The sequence below is a fragment of the Oncorhynchus tshawytscha genome, linkage group LG27 (genome assembly GCF_018296145.1).
Source record: "Oncorhynchus tshawytscha isolate Ot180627B linkage group LG27, Otsh_v2.0, whole genome shotgun sequence".
NCBI lineage: Eukaryota > Metazoa > Chordata > Actinopteri > Salmoniformes > Salmonidae > Oncorhynchus > Oncorhynchus tshawytscha.
Genome location: NC_056455.1, coordinates 3962106 through 3980830, shown reverse-complemented (window position 1 = coordinate 3980830; position 18725 = coordinate 3962106). Strand labels below are relative to the sequence as shown.

The window sequence follows — 18725 nt, the reverse complement described above, 5'->3', positions numbered from 1 at the left end:
CTTTATGAGCTTCTATCTGGGTCTGATGACACTGATCCCAGTAAATTGTTTTGCAGTCTTTACAGCAGTATTCACTGAAGTGTTTTTGTGGAGCAAAGTCTGCTGAAACTATACAGTGAATACTGTAGTGTATGCAGTTAACTATAGTATAATTAATGTAGTTAAAGAAAACTGTAGTATATAGTATAGTAATTTAATGTAGTGTTTTTGCGGATTGTAGTATACTGTAGTATTTACCGTAGTGTTTTTGATGACTGTAGTATACTGTAATATTTACTGTAGTGTTTTACATTTATCTTTAACATAGAAGTGAAGGCTTTCTCCTTGAGGAAACCTACTGGAGAAATACTAAAAGAGCTAATTTTCCATAACCTGCAGGTAGGACTGGGGTCTGAATGGATAGTTCAGAGCTTCTGCTCTTTTCTATAACTTATAGGGAACATAATATATGACCTATACTTGGCATGTAGGTTTCTCACTTGTCACAAATTGGGATATGGGGGAGGGGAATGGGTAGGGTATATGCAAATTAAATACTGTAGTATTTACAATAGTCGTGTTTTTGCGGACTGTACTGTTTTTGAGAACATGACTGGAGTATTTACTATTTGGGATCCACGGTATATCGGTGAACATATCGGAATCGGACGATATTAGCTAAAAATGCCAACATCGGTATCGGCTGTTGTCTAGTTCAACGGCAAAGTTAGAAACCTATGTCAAAGCTACCATGCATTCCTATATGACGTAGATACATGACGTAATAACGCCACATAGAATTTGGCGCTACACATGCAACACAGCATTCCTAACCTAGCCCACACAATGCCTGCTGTGCGGATCGAGCAGTCAACAAGCGAGACAAGTCAAAGGCGAAATCCATTAAAGATAAGATAATGGAATTCATTGCCCTTGAACGGCAACCATTCTCTGTCGTGGGTGATGTTGGCTTTCGCCGACTGGTCGAGCACCGGTACACAGTACCAAGTGCGCTATTTTTTAAATGTTGCCGTATCGGAGTTTCACAATAATAGCGTCACTGCTATTAGCTTCACGACATACATACTATGGAATGCCGTTTGGGTCTTTGCATGTCAAACAAAATACAGTAGCACTGTCAAAGCTGTACAAAAAAAGTCTGCAAACAATCAAACACCGGCCACGAACAATGTGTTTACAATACCGCTTTGGTAATAAAGCATCATTTGTTCGACCGCAACTTCTGGGGTACCTAGCTTTAGCTTGGTACCTAGCTAGCACTAATACAACCAGCCTGAAAACAATGACCAGTAGAAACTGCAGTCATTTTGATTATTCTTAGCAATGATTTAGGAATCTTTGTGAGTAATATTAGCTAGGTTGCCACTTGTTGTTCGCCTATTGAAATTGAACTTCAGTTCATGAAAATAAATTGCTAGCCAGCTACTTAACCGACGCTAACATTATAAGCAGCCAGCTAGCTTCATCTGGCTAGTGAGGCTCAACCAGACAGGGTTATGTGTTGTGAAGCTAGCCGCAATAATGATTAGGCACAGAGTGGAATTTGCAGTTTGCCTTCAAAATGAAAGAATGTCATTGACAGTGATGCAAATAAATACAAATAGTAGAATTATGCCATACTTTTATTTTGAAGGCTAATAGATGGGACCGACCACCATTAATCAAATAAGAACTGTCTTATAAATTAGGGTTATTTTAGATGATGACACATATCTATATAGTTAGCTAGCTAACTAAAGCTACTGAAACAGATGCCGTGTCATTTGACAAGTCAAAAACTGTTATTTAACGTGTATCTTTTTTGACACGGAAAGACCCAAACGGCGTTCCATAGAAATCCTGGTTGAGAATGAAAAGACTGAACAAATGAACAATGAAGCAGCACAGCAAGTAAGTGAAAGAAATTGGTTTTGATTATGTTTTACTGGTAATGGGGAAACACGCAAATGCCTCAAAAATATCTTCTTGGTCATGTGGTGTGTGCGTGTATGTGTGTGTGTGTGTGACCTTTATTTAACTAGTCAAGTCAGTTAAGAACAAATTATTATTTACAATGACAGCAGGACGATGCTGGGCCAAATGTGCGCCGCCCTATGGGACTCCCAATCACAGCCGAATGTGAAACAGCCTGGATTCGAAACAGGGACTGTAGTGACGCCTCTTGCACTGAGATGCAGAGCCTTATACTGCTGCGTCCATGTGTGTGTTAACTATTTCACTGTACTAGAATGCTTAAAAGGCCGCAAAAATTTTAAATATCGGTTATCGTAATCGTTTTTTTTTTGGCAAGGCAAATATTGGATTTCGGTATCGGCCAAAAATGTCATATCGGTGCATCGCTATTTACTATAGTATTTTTTGGTGGATAATATTGTAGTATTTACTATAGTATTCTACAGTATACAGTGCCACAACATTCTATAGTAAGTACTACACATGATCGAGGGATACTACAGTGTGCAGTACAGTATTCAACAGTATAATACATATTACTACATAATTCTATAGTAAGTACTGTAGTATTATATAGTAAACTGTAGGATTTTTTTATGTGGGTAGTCTACCCTGCATGTCAGCAGCAGACAGAATTATTTTGATTGTCACAGCAGAACAAAAATACTGTAGTTTGCTTAAGTGGTTTGGCTATAAGAAACCAAAGACCCCATAAAACGTACCAAAAGGAAAATGTTCTTTATCTTATCCGCATTACAATAATACTGATATTGAATAGAATAATACTAGTACTAATAAAATTGGCAATTGATAACAATATATGATGTGCATGTGCTTGTATATTGGTTATTTCTCTTGTCAGTATGAAGCCTTAGTCTTGATAACTCTCTATATTGCTTGTAATAAACGCTCAAAATATAACCCCACTGGGCACAGACATCAATTCAACATCTATTCCACGTTGGATCAACGGAATTTCATTGAATGGACATGGAAACAATGTTGATTCAACCAGTGTGTGTCCAGTGGGAACGGATGTCTGTGTCATGTTTTACTCATCAATAATGCCAAGGTCTTACCTCAGTATCCTCTTTAGCATCTCCATTTGCACCTTCTCCTTCTTCCTCTTCAGAGATGTCATCCTCATCATCATCCGACTCCATTTTGGCAATAGGTACATCCAGGGTCAAATTGTCATTTGTAAGAAATCCACTTGGGTTGACATCGTCTATCCAAACGTCAAGCATTGCGAGCTCCAAATCAGTCTTTGGGTTGTCACTGGAGATTATATTTTTCAAAGCCAAGCTGCCCTTTGGGAGGCCGTCCACATCCCCATTACTACCCCCATTACCGTCAGCCCCGTCTCCATCCTCCTTAGGCTGCTTCCCTATGATAATGCAGAACTGCTGGATGATGTAGGCCTTGGCCCAGTCGATGCCTCTGGTGATCCTGCCGGTGGCGATCTGCAGGTTGTTCATCTCCCCGTCCTCCTCTGGAGCCGCCAGGTTGTCACCGCTGAATGAGCTCAGCAGCAAGGCCAAGAAGAGGTTCAACACCTGGATGGATAGTTAGAACAACTGGATTTTTTAGCACACAGTATTTGTTATTATTGTCCCCCAAACCAGGGTAGTGAAATGATAATTTACCAAATTCTTTTCTGGTTAATATTGTCAAAAGTTTTCTAAAACGTTTTCCAGAATTCAGTCAGACAGTGACTGTGTAACTTTACCTCTCAATAGTATCTAACAGTGGTATTGGACTGACCTCAAACGCCTGTTACATCATCAGTAGACTTAAGGCTGCCCCCTCCATGATTCCTGTAAGCCCTCTGCTATTTTCTCTATGCCACCTGCCCCAGTGGATCCCCAAACACCCCAAGGTCAGAACTGCTGGCGAATATCATGGAGCTAATAATAGCCCCTCCATTGAGTGAATGGTGTGTATCCTATTCGATGCCCCTGTTAGTCTATGGGATTCTCCCGGGAGTTCAGACAGAAAGCCCTGTTTGTCTTTGGCACATCGTTTGTTGTCAGGCTTTCGCTACCTCAACTGACATAGCTATTTCCTCTCTTTGTCCTATGAATAACCAAAGAGGAAACACAACCAGTTTCGTTTACAGTGAAGTACCGCCTGGTATCCATCAAAAGAATGGAGCTGGCATAATCGACTCAACATCTCACAGCAACATAAGCGCTGCATCTGTGGTATGTGCACTGTACGCATGGAGCGCTCCACCGAACACGCTCCCTGATCTCTCATTGTGTGTATATTACACCTTTTGAGAAATCCATGAATTAACTAAACACCAAAATAGTTCAATGCCCACCCTCCAGTGCCCACATCCCATGGTTCAATGCATCACTCACCACTAGGTTACCGATGACCATGACCATCATGAAGACAACGAGACACATGCCCTGTCCGGCCACCTCCATGCACTCCCACATGGTCTCGATCCACTCTCCGCACAGCACCCGGAAGATGATGAGAAAAGCATGAAAGAAGTCATGCATGTGCCAGCGGGGCAGCTCGCAGTCCAAGGAGATCTTGCAGACACACTCTTTGTAGCTCTTGCCGAAGAGCTGCATGCCCACCACGGCGAAGATGAAGACGATGATGGCCAGAACCAGGGTGAGGTTACCCAGTGCGCCCACTGAATTACCGATGATCTTGATTAGCATGTTGAGTGTGGGCCAGGATTTGGCCAGCTTGAAAACACGCATCTGCCCCCAAAACAATCAGAGACATTATTAGGTTACATCGGGCTGGTTTCCCAGAAACTTGATTTTCCATTGAGCTGTGTCCAGAAAACTGGCCAATAATTAGGTTTGTAGAGTTAGTATCACTGCCTAATGTGATGTTAATCTTGCATAGGGTTGCAAAAGGGAGGGCATATTACGGGTCACTTTTAAAGTTTACCAGTAAACGACCAACGTTTTTTGTAACTTTCTAGTTGAATTTTTTTTTTTTAAATCACATGACATCTAGTGATCTTTTTGGGTACTTCAGATTATCACAGATGTCTGGAATTATCTATGGCCCTCTGTGTGCCTTTATCACATGTAAACTATTTACTGAACAAAAATATAAACGCAACATGTAGTGTCGGTCCCATGTTTCATAAGATCATATAAAAGATCCCAGAAATGTTCCATACGCACAGATTTTGTGCACAAACTTGTTTACATTCCTTTTAGAGAGTGTTACTCCTTTGGCAAGATAATCCAACAACCTGGCAGGTGTGGCACATCAAGAAGCTGATTAAACAGCATTATCATTACACAGGTGCACATTGTGCTGAGGACAATAAAAAGCCACTCTAAAATGTGCAGTTTGGTCACACAACACAACGTCACAGATGTCTCAAGTTTTGACGGAGCATGCACTTGGCATGCTGACTGCAGGAAAGTCCGCCAGAGCTGTTGCCAGAGAATTTCTCAACCATAAACCACCTCCGATGTCGTTTTAGAGAATTTGTCAGTACCACCAACCAGCCTCACAACCGCAGACCACGTGTAACCATGCCAGCCCAGGAGCTCAACATCCTTCATTCTTCCTCTGTGAGATGGTCTGAGACCAGCTACCTGGAGAGCTGATTAAACTGAGAAGTATTTCTGTCTGTATGTAATAAAGCCCTTTTGTGGGTAAAACCTCATTCTGATTGGCTGGCCTGGCTCCCCAGTGGGTAGGCCTATGGCCTTCCAGGCCCACCGATGGATGCGCCCCTGCCCAGTCAATGTGAAATCCATAGATTAGGGCCTAATTAATTAATTTAAATTGAATGATTTCCTTATATGAACTGTAATTCAGTAAAATCATTGAAATTGTTGCATGTTGCATTTATATATATATATATATATTTTTTTTTTACAGAATATTTAAAACATGCAATATACCTGCAATGAAGCCTCTCAACAACTACATCACATTAGTAATCTAACAGACTCACATCCAGAGCGACACACAGAAGCAACCAGGGTCAACTCCCTGCTCAAGGGCACGTCGACAGATCTCCCAAAAGGTCAAAAACGGGCACCCGAACCAGCGATCCATCAGCAACCAGCCCAAGCTCCCAACCGCCAAGGTCACCAGCCCGTTCATATATTTTTTAGTATATATAAAATAATAAATAAGATGCTTTATAAAATAAAAAATGTAATGACAAAGTTGCAAAACATTATCCTAAATATAAACCATCAACTTAGTGAATGCAACTGGTGTTTGATATGAGTGTCACGAACCTCGCCGAAGATGGTGCCTCTTCCTGTTCGGGCGGTGCTCGGCGGTCGTCGTCACCGGCCTATTAGCTGCCATCGATTCCCTTTCCGTTTGTTTTTGGTTATTGGGTAATTGGGTACACCTGTTTTGTATTAGGGTTTGTTTGTAGGTTATTTAAGGGCACTAGGCCCGCTGGGTATTTGTGGGGGCTTGTTTCTTGTTACTCTGTGTTTGATGGTGTTATTTGTTCGTGTCTTTATTCTCCAGACTATTTTTGTCCTGTTGTTTGGACTGGCAACTTGTATACGCCCTGTGTGTTGGCGTGACCGTTTTGTTGCGCTGGTGAATAAATTTGACAAACGACTGAACCCTGCTCTCTGCGCCTTATTCCACCCACCACTCCTAGTTTACCGTAACAATGAGGGTGTCAATATGTTTACAAAAAGATTTTCACACCTATTTATTTGACTATGTCAATACATAGTGTTTTACTATGTCTTTATTGTAAATGTTGTAGCGTCAAACTGATGGCAGTTGTGAAAAAAAGGTCAATAGTTGGAAGTGTTGCAGAGTTGACAAAAAATAATGCCATTGTTAATTAGACGCTTCTTTCATTAATTAGGCTCTTTTCTATTCAACCATATAGTCTATCCACTAGACATTCATGGACAGTATGGACACAGATATACAAAATGAGTCATATGAATACATAATATACATGCTATTCAAGTATAAATGACCCAAGTTACCACAGATTGCCATAGATGACCCAAATTATTATTAAATTACCCAAATTACAGAAGATTCCCGTAACTATGGTAAATTACCCAGCAGTTTGCAACCCTACTCTTGCAACTATTTTATGAAAATGCTTTGATCTATCGGGATCCATTCTCACTGCACAGTTACACTGAGAGAGTATGTTCTAAACTTTGGGTGGAGTTACTCTCACCAGACGGAAGGAACGTAGCACGGATAGACCTTCGACGTTGGCCAGCCCCAGCTCCACCAGGCTCATTGTCACAATGATGCTGTCGAAGATGTTCCACCCGACCTGGAAGTAGTAGTACGGATCCATGGCGATGAGCTTCAGCACCATCTCTGCTGTGAAGATTCCTGTGAAGACCTGTACAAGAGATGAGAGAGGGGAGCCTCGTGACCTATATTGAAAACTGTGCCATGTGTAGATATGCAGATTCTGCACTGTGAACCTGCATTTTTAACATGATCATTTTGAGCGAGAGATATCTAAGGTATCCCTGTCATGGCTTCAGAAGAGGTGAAGTGGAAGAGCATCATTAAGGAAGGTGACTCACCAAGTTCCCCACACTCAGCACTTCTTCAAACTCTGGCGTCATGGGGTAGTGCTCCATGGCCATGAACATGGTGTTGAGTACAATGCAGATGGTGATACCCAAGTCCACGAATGGGTCCATCACTATGAAGTACATCCACTTCTTGAAAGTCACCCAGGGCACACAGCAGTTCCATTTCAGGAAGATGTCTGAACACTTGTACCAGCAAGGCGGACAAGGTCTCAGTTCCTCCTCTAAATCTGTTGGAATGAGGGTAAAGGAGGAGGGTGTTAGTTATTTTGTACACAACCCTTCACGATAAGGATTTTTTTAATGGGTTCATGATTTGTTTTCAACCTTTATTTATTGTTTGCAGCACCTAAAGTTAAAAAATATTATTAAAGTCTATGTAGGTCTTGAAAGGTATTACTTATCTTGAGCACCTAAAGTTAAAACGTGTAAGGCCTTGGGTTGTAGGACTTATAGCTGAAGAAGCTGACACAATACGCCATCAGTGCATTAGATGGGAAACTTTGATGCTGAAACTCTGCATAACTCATAAAATAATATAAAAGAAGCCCTTGCTCTAACACAGTGGCCAATTGGAACATGGGTGTTGGTGGATATCACAGTCCTATACATCACATTCCAGTCCCACACAAGGATTCCTTAGGACATTTCATTTCTCGTATACAGATCCATTGCCATTTGTGACAGTTACCGTCCATGTCATCTTGGCTGTAGACACTGGATGAACTGGGTGTCTTCTTCTGCAGGCCTACTACTTCCAGCTGGTCCTTACTCCCCTTGGGTCCACTGGCCCTCTTCAACACAACAGCAGACTGTAGAACAAAGAGAAACAAGACACACTTATCCATCAGGCGCATAGCAACACACTTAAAAAAAAATATCTGTGTTTTACCCCCTTTTTCCCCCCACAATTTCAACCTTGTCTCATCGCTGCAACTCCTCAACAGGCTTGGGAGGCGAAGGTTGCGTCATGCGTCCTCCGAAACATGACAAACCACGCTTCTTAACACTCGCCCGCTTAACCCGGAAGCCGGCCGCACAAATGTGTCGGAGGACCTGACGACCGAGGTCAGCTTGCAGGCACCCGGCCCGCCCCAAGGAGTCTTTAGAGCGCAATGAGCCAAGAAAGCCCCCCCGGCCGAACCCTCCCCTAACCCGGATGACGCTGGGCCAATTGTGCACCGCCCTATGGGACTCCCGATCACGGCCGGTTGTGATACACCCCGGGATCGAACACGATACAGTGCCTTAGACACTGCTGTGCCACTCGGGAGGCCAGCAACCCACTTTTTCAGAGCCAAACCGAACCTCACCAAACCAAACTGTACTGAGTTGGTTACGCATTCATTGATTATGCATTCATCATTGTTCCTGAAACCGCCCTGAAAAGGAAAATGTGAATAAACAATATCCGAGCCAGCGCAGTTTGGTTCAGGTCGGCACATTAGTGTGAAAAAGGTCATAACATCAAGAGCACAGCAACCCATCTGAGCCATGCAGCTCACCTCCTGGTCTGTCAGGACCTTGTTGGCGTTGGCACTGATCATGAGGCCTCCATTGGAGTCCTTTATAGCCTCGCTATAAAGGCTGGAGGACGTACACGCCTCATCATCAGCAACCTCTTCATCTGCCTTTTCACCTTTCTCTTTCTTAGATGTTCTACTGGACAGTGACGTCTGACTGCCAGCAATTTCAGCGTGTTCATGGTGTTCATGATGCCTGTCATGTCTCTGTCAGTCAAATAACCAGAATCAAACAAACCAAGGACGAGAACGACCAACATGAGCAATAATCTGCCAATTAACACTTAGTATGATTACTAGGTATTTTTTGAATTCATCAAGTTCGTCAGACATTTGAATTGACTAACGAAATCTTTCTCTATCAACCGTCATCTGATCAAAGAGTGCAATTTATTGTTTGTTGATTGGATTTATATATAGGGCCTTTTCTTCCCAGATGCTCAAAGCACTTTACATACATAGTAAGTTGATCACACCTCTTTGACCTCTGCTTCTCTCCTTTCCTTCAGCTGCACCATGATCATGGCATACTCCTCCTCCTTCTCCTTGGCCTCGGCCATGGTGGCCTCGTTCTGCTCGGCATACGCCATGGCCACCACAGCCAGGATCAGGTTGATCAGGTAGAACGAGCCCAGGAAGATCACCACCACAAAGAAAATCATATAGGTTTTCCCTGCTGAGCGAAGAGTCTATGGGTAAGGGGGGGAGGGGGGGGGGACGGCCAGTTAACTCAACAGGAAACCGAGTGAGTACTCTTTCTGTATCAATATCCCTGATGACACATAAGATTGCAATCTCTCAAATTCAATCCTGGTCTACCGGCTGATGTTACAGATGTAATTTTCAGGAAATGTCAGGAGCAAATACAGCTCTATGTCGTTGTCATCGAAGCACATGACGTATACGCACCAGCTGGAATAGATTTTCCCAGAAGTCCTGTGTCATGAGCCGAAATAGGGCAAGATAGGCCCATCCAAAACTGTCGTAGCTTGTGTAGCCATAGTTGGGATTCCCTCCGGCCTTCATACACGTGTATCCTTCAGGGCAATTTCTGTCAAAATGCCAAGGAAGTGGCACAACAAATTGAATGGGACTTATGATCTTCAGCATTCAAAGATATGTTATATTTGAACTATGTTGAAATAATTTGCACCATATATTGCATTATCAATATAGAGACAAGGCAAGACTATAAAGCTACCCATATGCTCAACTCTGATATCCCAAAAAACCTACCCAGCATCAGAAGCGTTTCCACAAAGAAGAGGGTCTAACATTCCAGGAAGGAAGTAATGGTTCACTGGGGTAAAACAGAGAAGGGACCTCCATTAGAAAGTGCACCAAGTTGATATACAGTGCATTCGGAAAGTATTCAGCCTCTTTGACTTTTTCCACATTTTGTTAATTAACTTACAGCCTTATTCTAAAATTGATTAAATAGTTTTTTCCCTCATCAATCTACACACAATATCCCATAATGATGAAGCAAAAACAGATTTTTAGATTTTTTTGCTAATTTATACAAATTTAAAAAATAGATCACATTTACATAAGTATTCAGACCCTTTACTTTGTTGAAGGCCCTTTAGCAGCAATCACAGCCCTGAGTCTACTTGGGTATGATGCTACAAGCTTGGCACACCTGTATTTGGGGAGTTTCTCCCATTCTTCTCTGCAGATCCTCTCTAGCTCTGTCAGGTTGGATGGGCAGCGTTAAATGCACAGCTATTTTCAGGTCTCTCCAGAGATGTTCGATCGGGTTCAAGTCCGGGCTCTGGCTGGGCCACTCAAGGACATTCAGAGACTGGTCCCGAAGCCACTCCTGCGTTGTCTTGGCTGTGTGCTTAGGGTCGTTGTTCTGTTGGAAGGTGAACCTTCGCTCCAGTCTGAGGTTCTGAGCACTCTGGAGCAGGTTTTCATCAAGGATCTCTCTGTACTTTGCTCAGTTCATCTCTGCCTCGATTCTGACTAATCTCCCAGTCCCTGCCGCTGAAAAACATCCCCACAGTATGATGCTGCCACCACCATGCTTCACCGTAGGGATGGTGCCAAGTTTACTCCAGACATGATGCTTGGCATTCAGGCCAAAGAGTTTAATCTTGGTTTCATCAGACCAGAGAATCTTGTTTCTCATGGTCTGACAGTCTTTAGGTGCCCTTTGGCAAACTCCAAGCGGGCTGTCATGTGTCTTCTACTGAGGAGTGGCTTCCGTCTGGCTACTCTAGCATAAAGGCCTGATTGGTGGAGTGCTGCAGAGATGGTTGTCCTTCTTACAGTTTCTCCCATCTCCACATAGGAACTCTGGAGCTCTGTCAGAGTGATCATCGGGTTATTGATCACCTCCCTGACCAAAGCTCTTCTCCCCCAATTGCTCAGTTTGGCCGGGCGGCCAGCTCTAGCAAGAGTCTTGGTGATTCCAAACTTCTTCCATTTAAGAATGATGGAGGCCACTGTGTTCTTGGGGACCTTGAATACAGCATAAAGGTTTTGGTACACTTCCCCAGATCTGTGCCTCGGCACAATCCTGTCTCGGAGCTCTACACACAATTCCTTCGACCTCATGGCTTGGTTTTTGCTCTGACATGCACTGTCAACTGTGGGACCTTATATAGACAGGTGTGTGACTTTCCAAATCATGTAATCATGTAATCAAATCATCAGAGCAGCTCACAGATCACTGGACCTGTACATAGCCCATCTGTAAATAGCACATCCAATTACCTCATCCCCATACTGTATTTCTTATTCAAATGTGTATACTACTTATAGAAATATATATACTTATACAGATTTACATACTTATTTAAAACTATCATACAGTAAGTGCCATGATAAAATTCCCAATTAATATAATGTAATGGTTCATTAGGCCACTATCAACTCCCCTTCCACACATCAATGTGCCATCAAAAACCTGTCAATACCTTTATCGTCGATGTATGCCTTGAAGTCCCACGTACTGTTGCTGCTGTTTGTGCCATTGTAGTCCATAACGTCATTAAAACCACTGGTGTCGTTGAAGGCCATAGTGATGTTGTCCATGTTGGTAGAGTTTAAACGCCATTCCACAGGGGGCCAGTAAACACACTTCTGCTTCAGGTTTCCCATGAACAGTTGAAGGCCGACCAGAGCGAACACAGCCAGGCAGAACACTGTTAGGATCATCACATCAGCCAGCTTCTTCACTGACTGGATCAAAGCGCCCACAATGGTTTTCAGACCTTAAAATAACCCCAAAAAAGCATTCAAATAATCTGTGATCTGAAAACTATTTGTCGAAGAATGAATAACATATCGTTGAGAATATTTGATTGTGCTTGATATCCTTGTTCTCTGTATGGTGTCATTAATAACCCATTTTTTATTGTGTAGCTTGCAGAGCATTGTGCTTATAATATAATAATAACAGATGCAATTTAGCAGATGCCTTTTTTCAAGGTGACTTACAGTACAAAACAGTGCGGGAATACAACCCAAAACAACCCTAGGGTTGCTAGCACCACACACTTACCAACTGAGCTACACAGGACCCAAAGCAGGTGTTCAAAAGCAGGTGGTGCAGTAAACAAACACACCCCAGTGGGATTTTGGACCTTCTTATGTGACACGTACCGGGAATTACAGTGATTGTTTTAAGGGCTCGGAGCACACGGAACGTCCTGAGGGCAGACACGTTGCCCAGGTCAACGAACTCTGTGAGGTACCTGCCGAGCACAAGACATGACAACACAACCAGCACATTAGAATAGAGGAGTTGACAGTTGATGTGTCAGTTGAACAAAAAAATCTGTTCAGATTCATGGACTTTAAATGTACATTTAATTCAATACCATTGGCTCAGTTGTTATTCTAACATAGAGGATCAGAGGGTTGCTATGGTAAAAGATATGGTGTAGCGGAGGATATGTTTAGCTCGGGGTAACTGTCCACTTCTAGAGCCAAATGGCAGTGTTATCTGTAAACTGACTGCAGAAGGCAGGCGTGCGACTAGACCAGTAAGACACCACATGGAGATTTAGTTATGAAGTGGCATACGTCATGATGTGGCTGGGACTCACCAGCAAAAGTTTCAATGTTTGAAGAAGGATGACACTTACAAAAATACATTTGAAAGAAACTAGATCACATTGGGCTCCAGAGAAACAAGCTCTGTTTCAGATTTTGATAGCAGGATCCTTAACCCACTTCTATGTACGGTAACTCAAATATTTGTAATCTTTATTTACATGATTGAAACTAGCTGGATGAACTGTATGGTGTTACTTTTCATCGGGGCTCCAAGGCCATATATAGTACAGTCACAGTGCAGCATTTTGGACCGCCACAGAACTTCAGCCATTTGGTACTGGGACAAACAAAGCCCGGGAAGGAGGTGAACACCTATAAATAGACCCAGAGTGTGGTGTGTGACCGTCCTTTGCAAGTGGACAAATATTTTCATTCATTTGGGGCTCCATGATAAAGCGAGGCAAGTGGTGTAGAAGGGCATTATGGAGAGAGAAAGGGGTGGAGAGATATATTTTATATTTATATTTGAGTCATTTTGCAGACGGTCTTATCCAGAGCCATTTATAATTAGAACTCCTTAGCCAAACAAAATGAAAACTTAGCTGCTTCAAAGAAAAGGAAATACATGCACGCTTTTTACTGTTTACAAAAGACTAGTCGATCTGAGTCACAGAGTTCACACTTTTAGCAAACTTCTGACCCTGGACGAGACACGGGGCAGGGAACATGTCCACAATAATGACAGGGAAGTGTCATGGTGGCAGAGAGTTCCATTTCAGTCCAGTCAATTCAGGAAATGGATTGACATTCCCGTCATGAATTAAACGTTTCCCAATATTTCAACTTTGGTGAATAATGAATTTCACCTCACATTCTGAATCGACTGAGTTGAAATAGGACTCGACCTAAGGTGAGTGTACAGGTGTGAGGATCGGAGGCAGGGGGGACTAGCCCTTTCTAGGTGGTTTTGAGCGAATAAAGTTGTATTCTAGGTGGTTTTGACCAGGTCGTGGACGTGGAAGTCATCATCGTCGTATTTGATGTGGTAGACAGAGGGTTTAGAGAGGGAGTGAATGGGGAGAGAGAAAGAGTACATGGGGTGCTGGGTCCTGGGGGGAGGAGAGATAAGGAAGCAGACAAGGCCAAGGTCAAACTCATTAAGCCATTGGAGATGTCCTTTGACCTTCCTGACCTTTGACCTTACTCCTTCACTCATGCACACAAAGAAACACAAATACACACACACTCTAACACCTACCCCCGTGTCTAATGGTACTGCACTGACGACTGACGGCAATCACTCTCCAAATACTCACGCCATGCTGATCACCATAAAATCCAGCCAGTTCCATGGATCTCGAAGGAATGTGAAATCTCCAACACAGAAGCCTCTGGACAACACTTTAATTGTTGCCTCAAAGGTATAGATACCAGTGAAAACATATCTGTAATGCAAAAAAAAGGGGAAGAGAGAGAAGCTTTATAAAATAGCCTTTGGTGAAACTTTGTAGTGGTCAAAATGGCTCTCAATAATGTTATGACCAACCTTTTAAATAATTACAAAAAATCACTGATATTTATATTAACATTTACATGTTTTTTTTTTTAAGTGCCCCCACCCCAAAACATGAATAATCTTCTACGTAGGTTTGAAACTTACTCAACAGTTTTACTCCATGCCGGAGGGTCACTCATCGTCATGAACACACAGTTGGACATGATTGTTAACATGATGAACATGCTAAATAATGTACCCATATTAAGGAAATAACATGGCATTATAATGGTATTCAAATCTAATTCTATGGACCAATTTAATTAGTACATTTTTTAATAACAATTTTTATTTGATTTACATCTTTGATTCATATGAATATAGTAATCGGTAGTCGCTAATGGGTGACATACTGGATTGTAAAAATCTTTAATATTACTAAAATCACATTATAAAATCACTACCATTTCCCATTGAATGGCAGCTTCTTATACCAGTAGGGGGAGAGGTATGTTTCCTCATCAACAATTCACGGTGTTCCCGAAATTGAAAGCATCTCGAGCTCCTGTTCACCGGACCGGTAGTTTCTGATGCTAAAACTCATTCTAATTAGAACAATTAGGTGTGTTGCAACTGTTGCCAAATAATGACATTAACATATATTGCTAAGGACGTGTGAGTAGGGTGACTTGCCTAGGTCTCAAACCCAAGCCACCAGCGCCAATGACGAACACCCTAACCACTGTCCCAAGAAGGGATATCTCTAAGGCATGTGCTTATTGGGCCAGTATAGTTAGGCCCTGTCCAGAACAAACCCTAACCCCTCCTCCCTACGTAGATCTGAAAGAACTTAATATGCATAAATAATAAGGTGAATGCACTTTGAAGTAAATCTCATCTCTGTTAAAAGTACACCCAAGACAAACTTTCATTGATCCTAGTGATTCCAGAGTATCCTTAAAACAGGTCAATATTCCCCACCAACATCAGACAGCTATGCAGAAAACCCTTACATTTTGAAATAAGTCAATCAAATCAATAATGAGAGAATAGTCAAATTAACTGATAACTGACACAGACATGATGGTGTAGCAGGAATATCTGAATGCCGTGAACCATGAGGTTATGAGTTCAAATTCCAGGTGTTGAATAATAATTACTGTATACACTGAGTGTACAAAACATTATGGACACCTGCTCTTTCCATGACATAGTCTGTCCAGGTGAAAGCTATGATCACTTATTGATGTCACTAGTTAAATCCCCTTCAATCAGTGTAGATTAAGCGGAGGAGACAGGTTAAAGGAGTTTTAAGCCTTGACAATTGCGACATGGATTGTGTATGTGTGCCATTCAGACAGTGAATGGGCAAGACAAAATATTTAAGTGACATTGAACAGGATATGGTAGTAGGTGCCAGGCACACCAGCTTGTGTCAAGAACTGCAACGCTGCTGGGTTTTTCACACTCACACTTTCCTGTGTGTATCAAGAATGGTCCAGCACCCAACATACATCCAGCCAACTTGACACTGGGACAATTGTGGGAAGCATTGGAGTCAACATGGGCCAGCATCGATGTTGAATGCTTTGGACACCCTGTAGAGCCCATGCCCTGATGAATTGAGGCTGTTCTGAGGGCAAAGGGGCATTCCCATGAAACGTGTCTAGAACATTAATATTGTATATACCATGGCATTGTTCAATACTCCTTTCTGGTTGGCTTGAAGGACATTCTAGAGCATTTATTATTTCCCTATAACGCACTGTATATTTGCACGGTAGAATTCAATGGCTATAGTTCATTCTTACATGTTCTATTTTTGAGCTGCTTTTGAAAGCAAAAGTCAAACTGAAAACTGTATTGGTATTGTTGAATTAGATGTTCATAATAATAAGCTAGGACTGATTGTTTGGTTAGCTAAACTAGCAAGTCTGTTCGGTTACCACGCAACAATTGCAGCTATCTAGTTGACTTGCTAGCTACTTCAGTGAATGTTGAACACATTTCCAGTGGCAAATCTGTTCAAATATAGCCAGGGTATAAAAGGGATAATCAACTCGGGGCTTGATGCATTGTCTAGAAAATAATGTAACTCCGTGGAGTATGTTTTGTGTGACATTGATGGAAAATTCTCCCAACCCTCAGAAAACTGGACACTCAAACACTATGGGAACATTAAGGGTAACATTTCAAACACGGTCTTTCTCCCTAGTATTGTAAACTGGGATGTAAATCAAAAATATCTATGATAAGTACAAAGCCATCCCCCTTCCCCACTTCAGCCAATTAGATCACGTCTCTCTGTTCCTACTCCCTGACCTACAAGCAGCAACTCAAGAGGGAGATACCAACACAGAGAATAGTGGGGCACTGGACAGTAGAGGCAGACTCAATGCTGCAGGACTGTTTTGAGAATGCTGATTAGAATATATTCAAAGATTCATCCACTCAGGACTCATCCACTGACATTGAGGAATATACACTGCCTACTCAGTCAAGGGTTTTTCATTATTTTTACTATTTTCTACATTGTAGAATAATAGTGAAGACATCAAAACTATTAAATAACACATATGGAATCATGTAGTAACCAAAAAAGTGTTAAACAAATCAAAATATATTTTATATTTGAGATTCTTCAAATAGCCACTCTTTGCCTTGATGGCAAATTTGCACACTCTTGACATTCTCTCAACCAGCTTTATGAGATAGTCACCTGTAACGCATTTCAATTAACAGATGTGCCTTCTTAAAAGTTCATTTGAGGAATTTCTTTCCTTCTTAATGTGTTCGAGCAATCAGTTGTGTTGTGACAAAGTAGGGAGGTATACAGAAGATAGCCCTATTTGGTAAAAGTTCATATTATGGCAAGAAAAGCTCAAATAAGCAAAGAGAAATTACAGTCCATCATTGCTTTAAGACATGAAGGTCACTCAATCCAGAAAATGTAAAGAACTTTGAACGTTTCTTCAAGTGCAGTCGCAAAAACCATCAAGCGCTATGATGAAACTGGCTCTCATGAAGACCGCCACAGGAATGGAAGTTCCCTCTGGCGAAGATGATAAGTTCATTAGAGTTACCAGCCTCAGAAATTGCAGCCCAAATAAATGCTTCACAGAGTTCAAGTAACAAACACATCTCAACGTCAACTGTTCAAAGGAGACTGCGTGAATCAGGCATTCATGGTCAAATTGCTGCAAAGAAACCACTACTAAAAGACACCAATAAGAAGAAGAGACTTGCTTGGGCCTAGAAACACGAGCAATGGACATTAGACCAGTGGAAATCTGTCCTTTCGTCTGGGGTCAAAATCTGAGATTCTTTGTTCCAACTTATGTGTCTTTGTGAGATGTGGTGTGGGTTTATGAATGATCTCCGCATATATATATTTCCCACCGTAAAGCATGGAGGAGGAGGTGTGATGGTGTGGGGGTGCTTTGCTCGTGACACTCTCTGTGATTTATTTAGAATTCAAGGCACACTTAACCAGCATGACTACCACACCATTCTGCAGCGATATGCCATCCCATCTGGTTTGGGCTTAGTGGGACTATCATTTGTTTTTCAATAGGACAATGAGCCAACACACCTCCAGGCTGTGTAAGGGCTATTTTATCAAGAAGGAGAGTGATGGAGTGCTGCATCAGATGACATAGCCTCCTCAATCCCCCGCCGTCAGAGTGAAGGAAAAGCAGCCAATAAGTGCTCAGCATATGTGGGAACTCCTTCAAGACTGTTGGAAAAGCATTCCAGGTGAAGCTTGTTGAGAGAATGCCAAGAGTGTGCAAAGCTGTCATCAAGGCAAAGGGTGGCTATTTGAAGAATCTCAAATAGTTTTGATGTCGTCAGTATTATTCTACAATGTAGAAAATAGTAAAAATAAAGAAAAACCATTGAATGAGTAGGCAGTGTATATTCCTCAATGTCAGTGGATGAGTCCTGAGTGGATGAATCTTTGAATATATTCTAATCAGCATTCTCAAAACAGTCCTGCAGCATTGAGTCTGCATCTACTGTCTACTGAGTGTCCGTACTGCAGAATTCAATGTCAGCAGAACAAACCCAGATGACTTGGTGGCTTTCGACACGTACAAGGCAAGAAGATAAGAGCTCCGCAAATCCATTAGGGAAGCAAAATAGACAATACAGAATCAAAATGGAATTGATGCTTGACAACTCAGACTCGTGAAACATGTGACA

General features: G+C 42.0%; 1 protein-coding gene and 1 non-coding gene across 2 annotated transcripts in view; both read right to left on the bottom strand.

The window, feature by feature from the left end:
• The window catches only part of LOC112225898 (sodium channel protein type 4 subunit alpha B), a 63100-nt gene that overhangs the window by 21797 nt on the left and 22578 nt on the right, over positions 1 to 18725 (bottom strand). The window contains exons 5-17 of the mRNA XM_042307285.1: positions 14688 to 14777; positions 14344 to 14472; positions 12632 to 12723; positions 11944 to 12240; positions 10256 to 10319; positions 9929 to 10070; positions 9496 to 9708; positions 9002 to 9226; positions 8188 to 8308; positions 7488 to 7726; positions 7124 to 7297; positions 4320 to 4676; positions 3033 to 3509 (exon numbers count right to left, since the gene is read on the bottom strand). Coding sequence (XP_042163219.1) covers positions 3033 to 3509; positions 4320 to 4676; positions 7124 to 7297; positions 7488 to 7726; positions 8188 to 8308; positions 9002 to 9226; positions 9496 to 9708; positions 9929 to 10070; positions 10256 to 10319; positions 11944 to 12240; positions 12632 to 12723; positions 14344 to 14472; positions 14688 to 14777 — 2620 coding nt within the window. The remainder of the gene's footprint in view (positions 1 to 3032; positions 3510 to 4319; positions 4677 to 7123; positions 7298 to 7487; positions 7727 to 8187; positions 8309 to 9001; positions 9227 to 9495; positions 9709 to 9928; positions 10071 to 10255; positions 10320 to 11943; positions 12241 to 12631; positions 12724 to 14343; positions 14473 to 14687; positions 14778 to 18725) is intronic.
• On the bottom strand, positions 312 to 366 carry LOC112226357. Its single transcript, XR_002949727.1, has one exon. It is a non-coding gene; the product is annotated as a U7 small nuclear RNA (small nuclear RNA).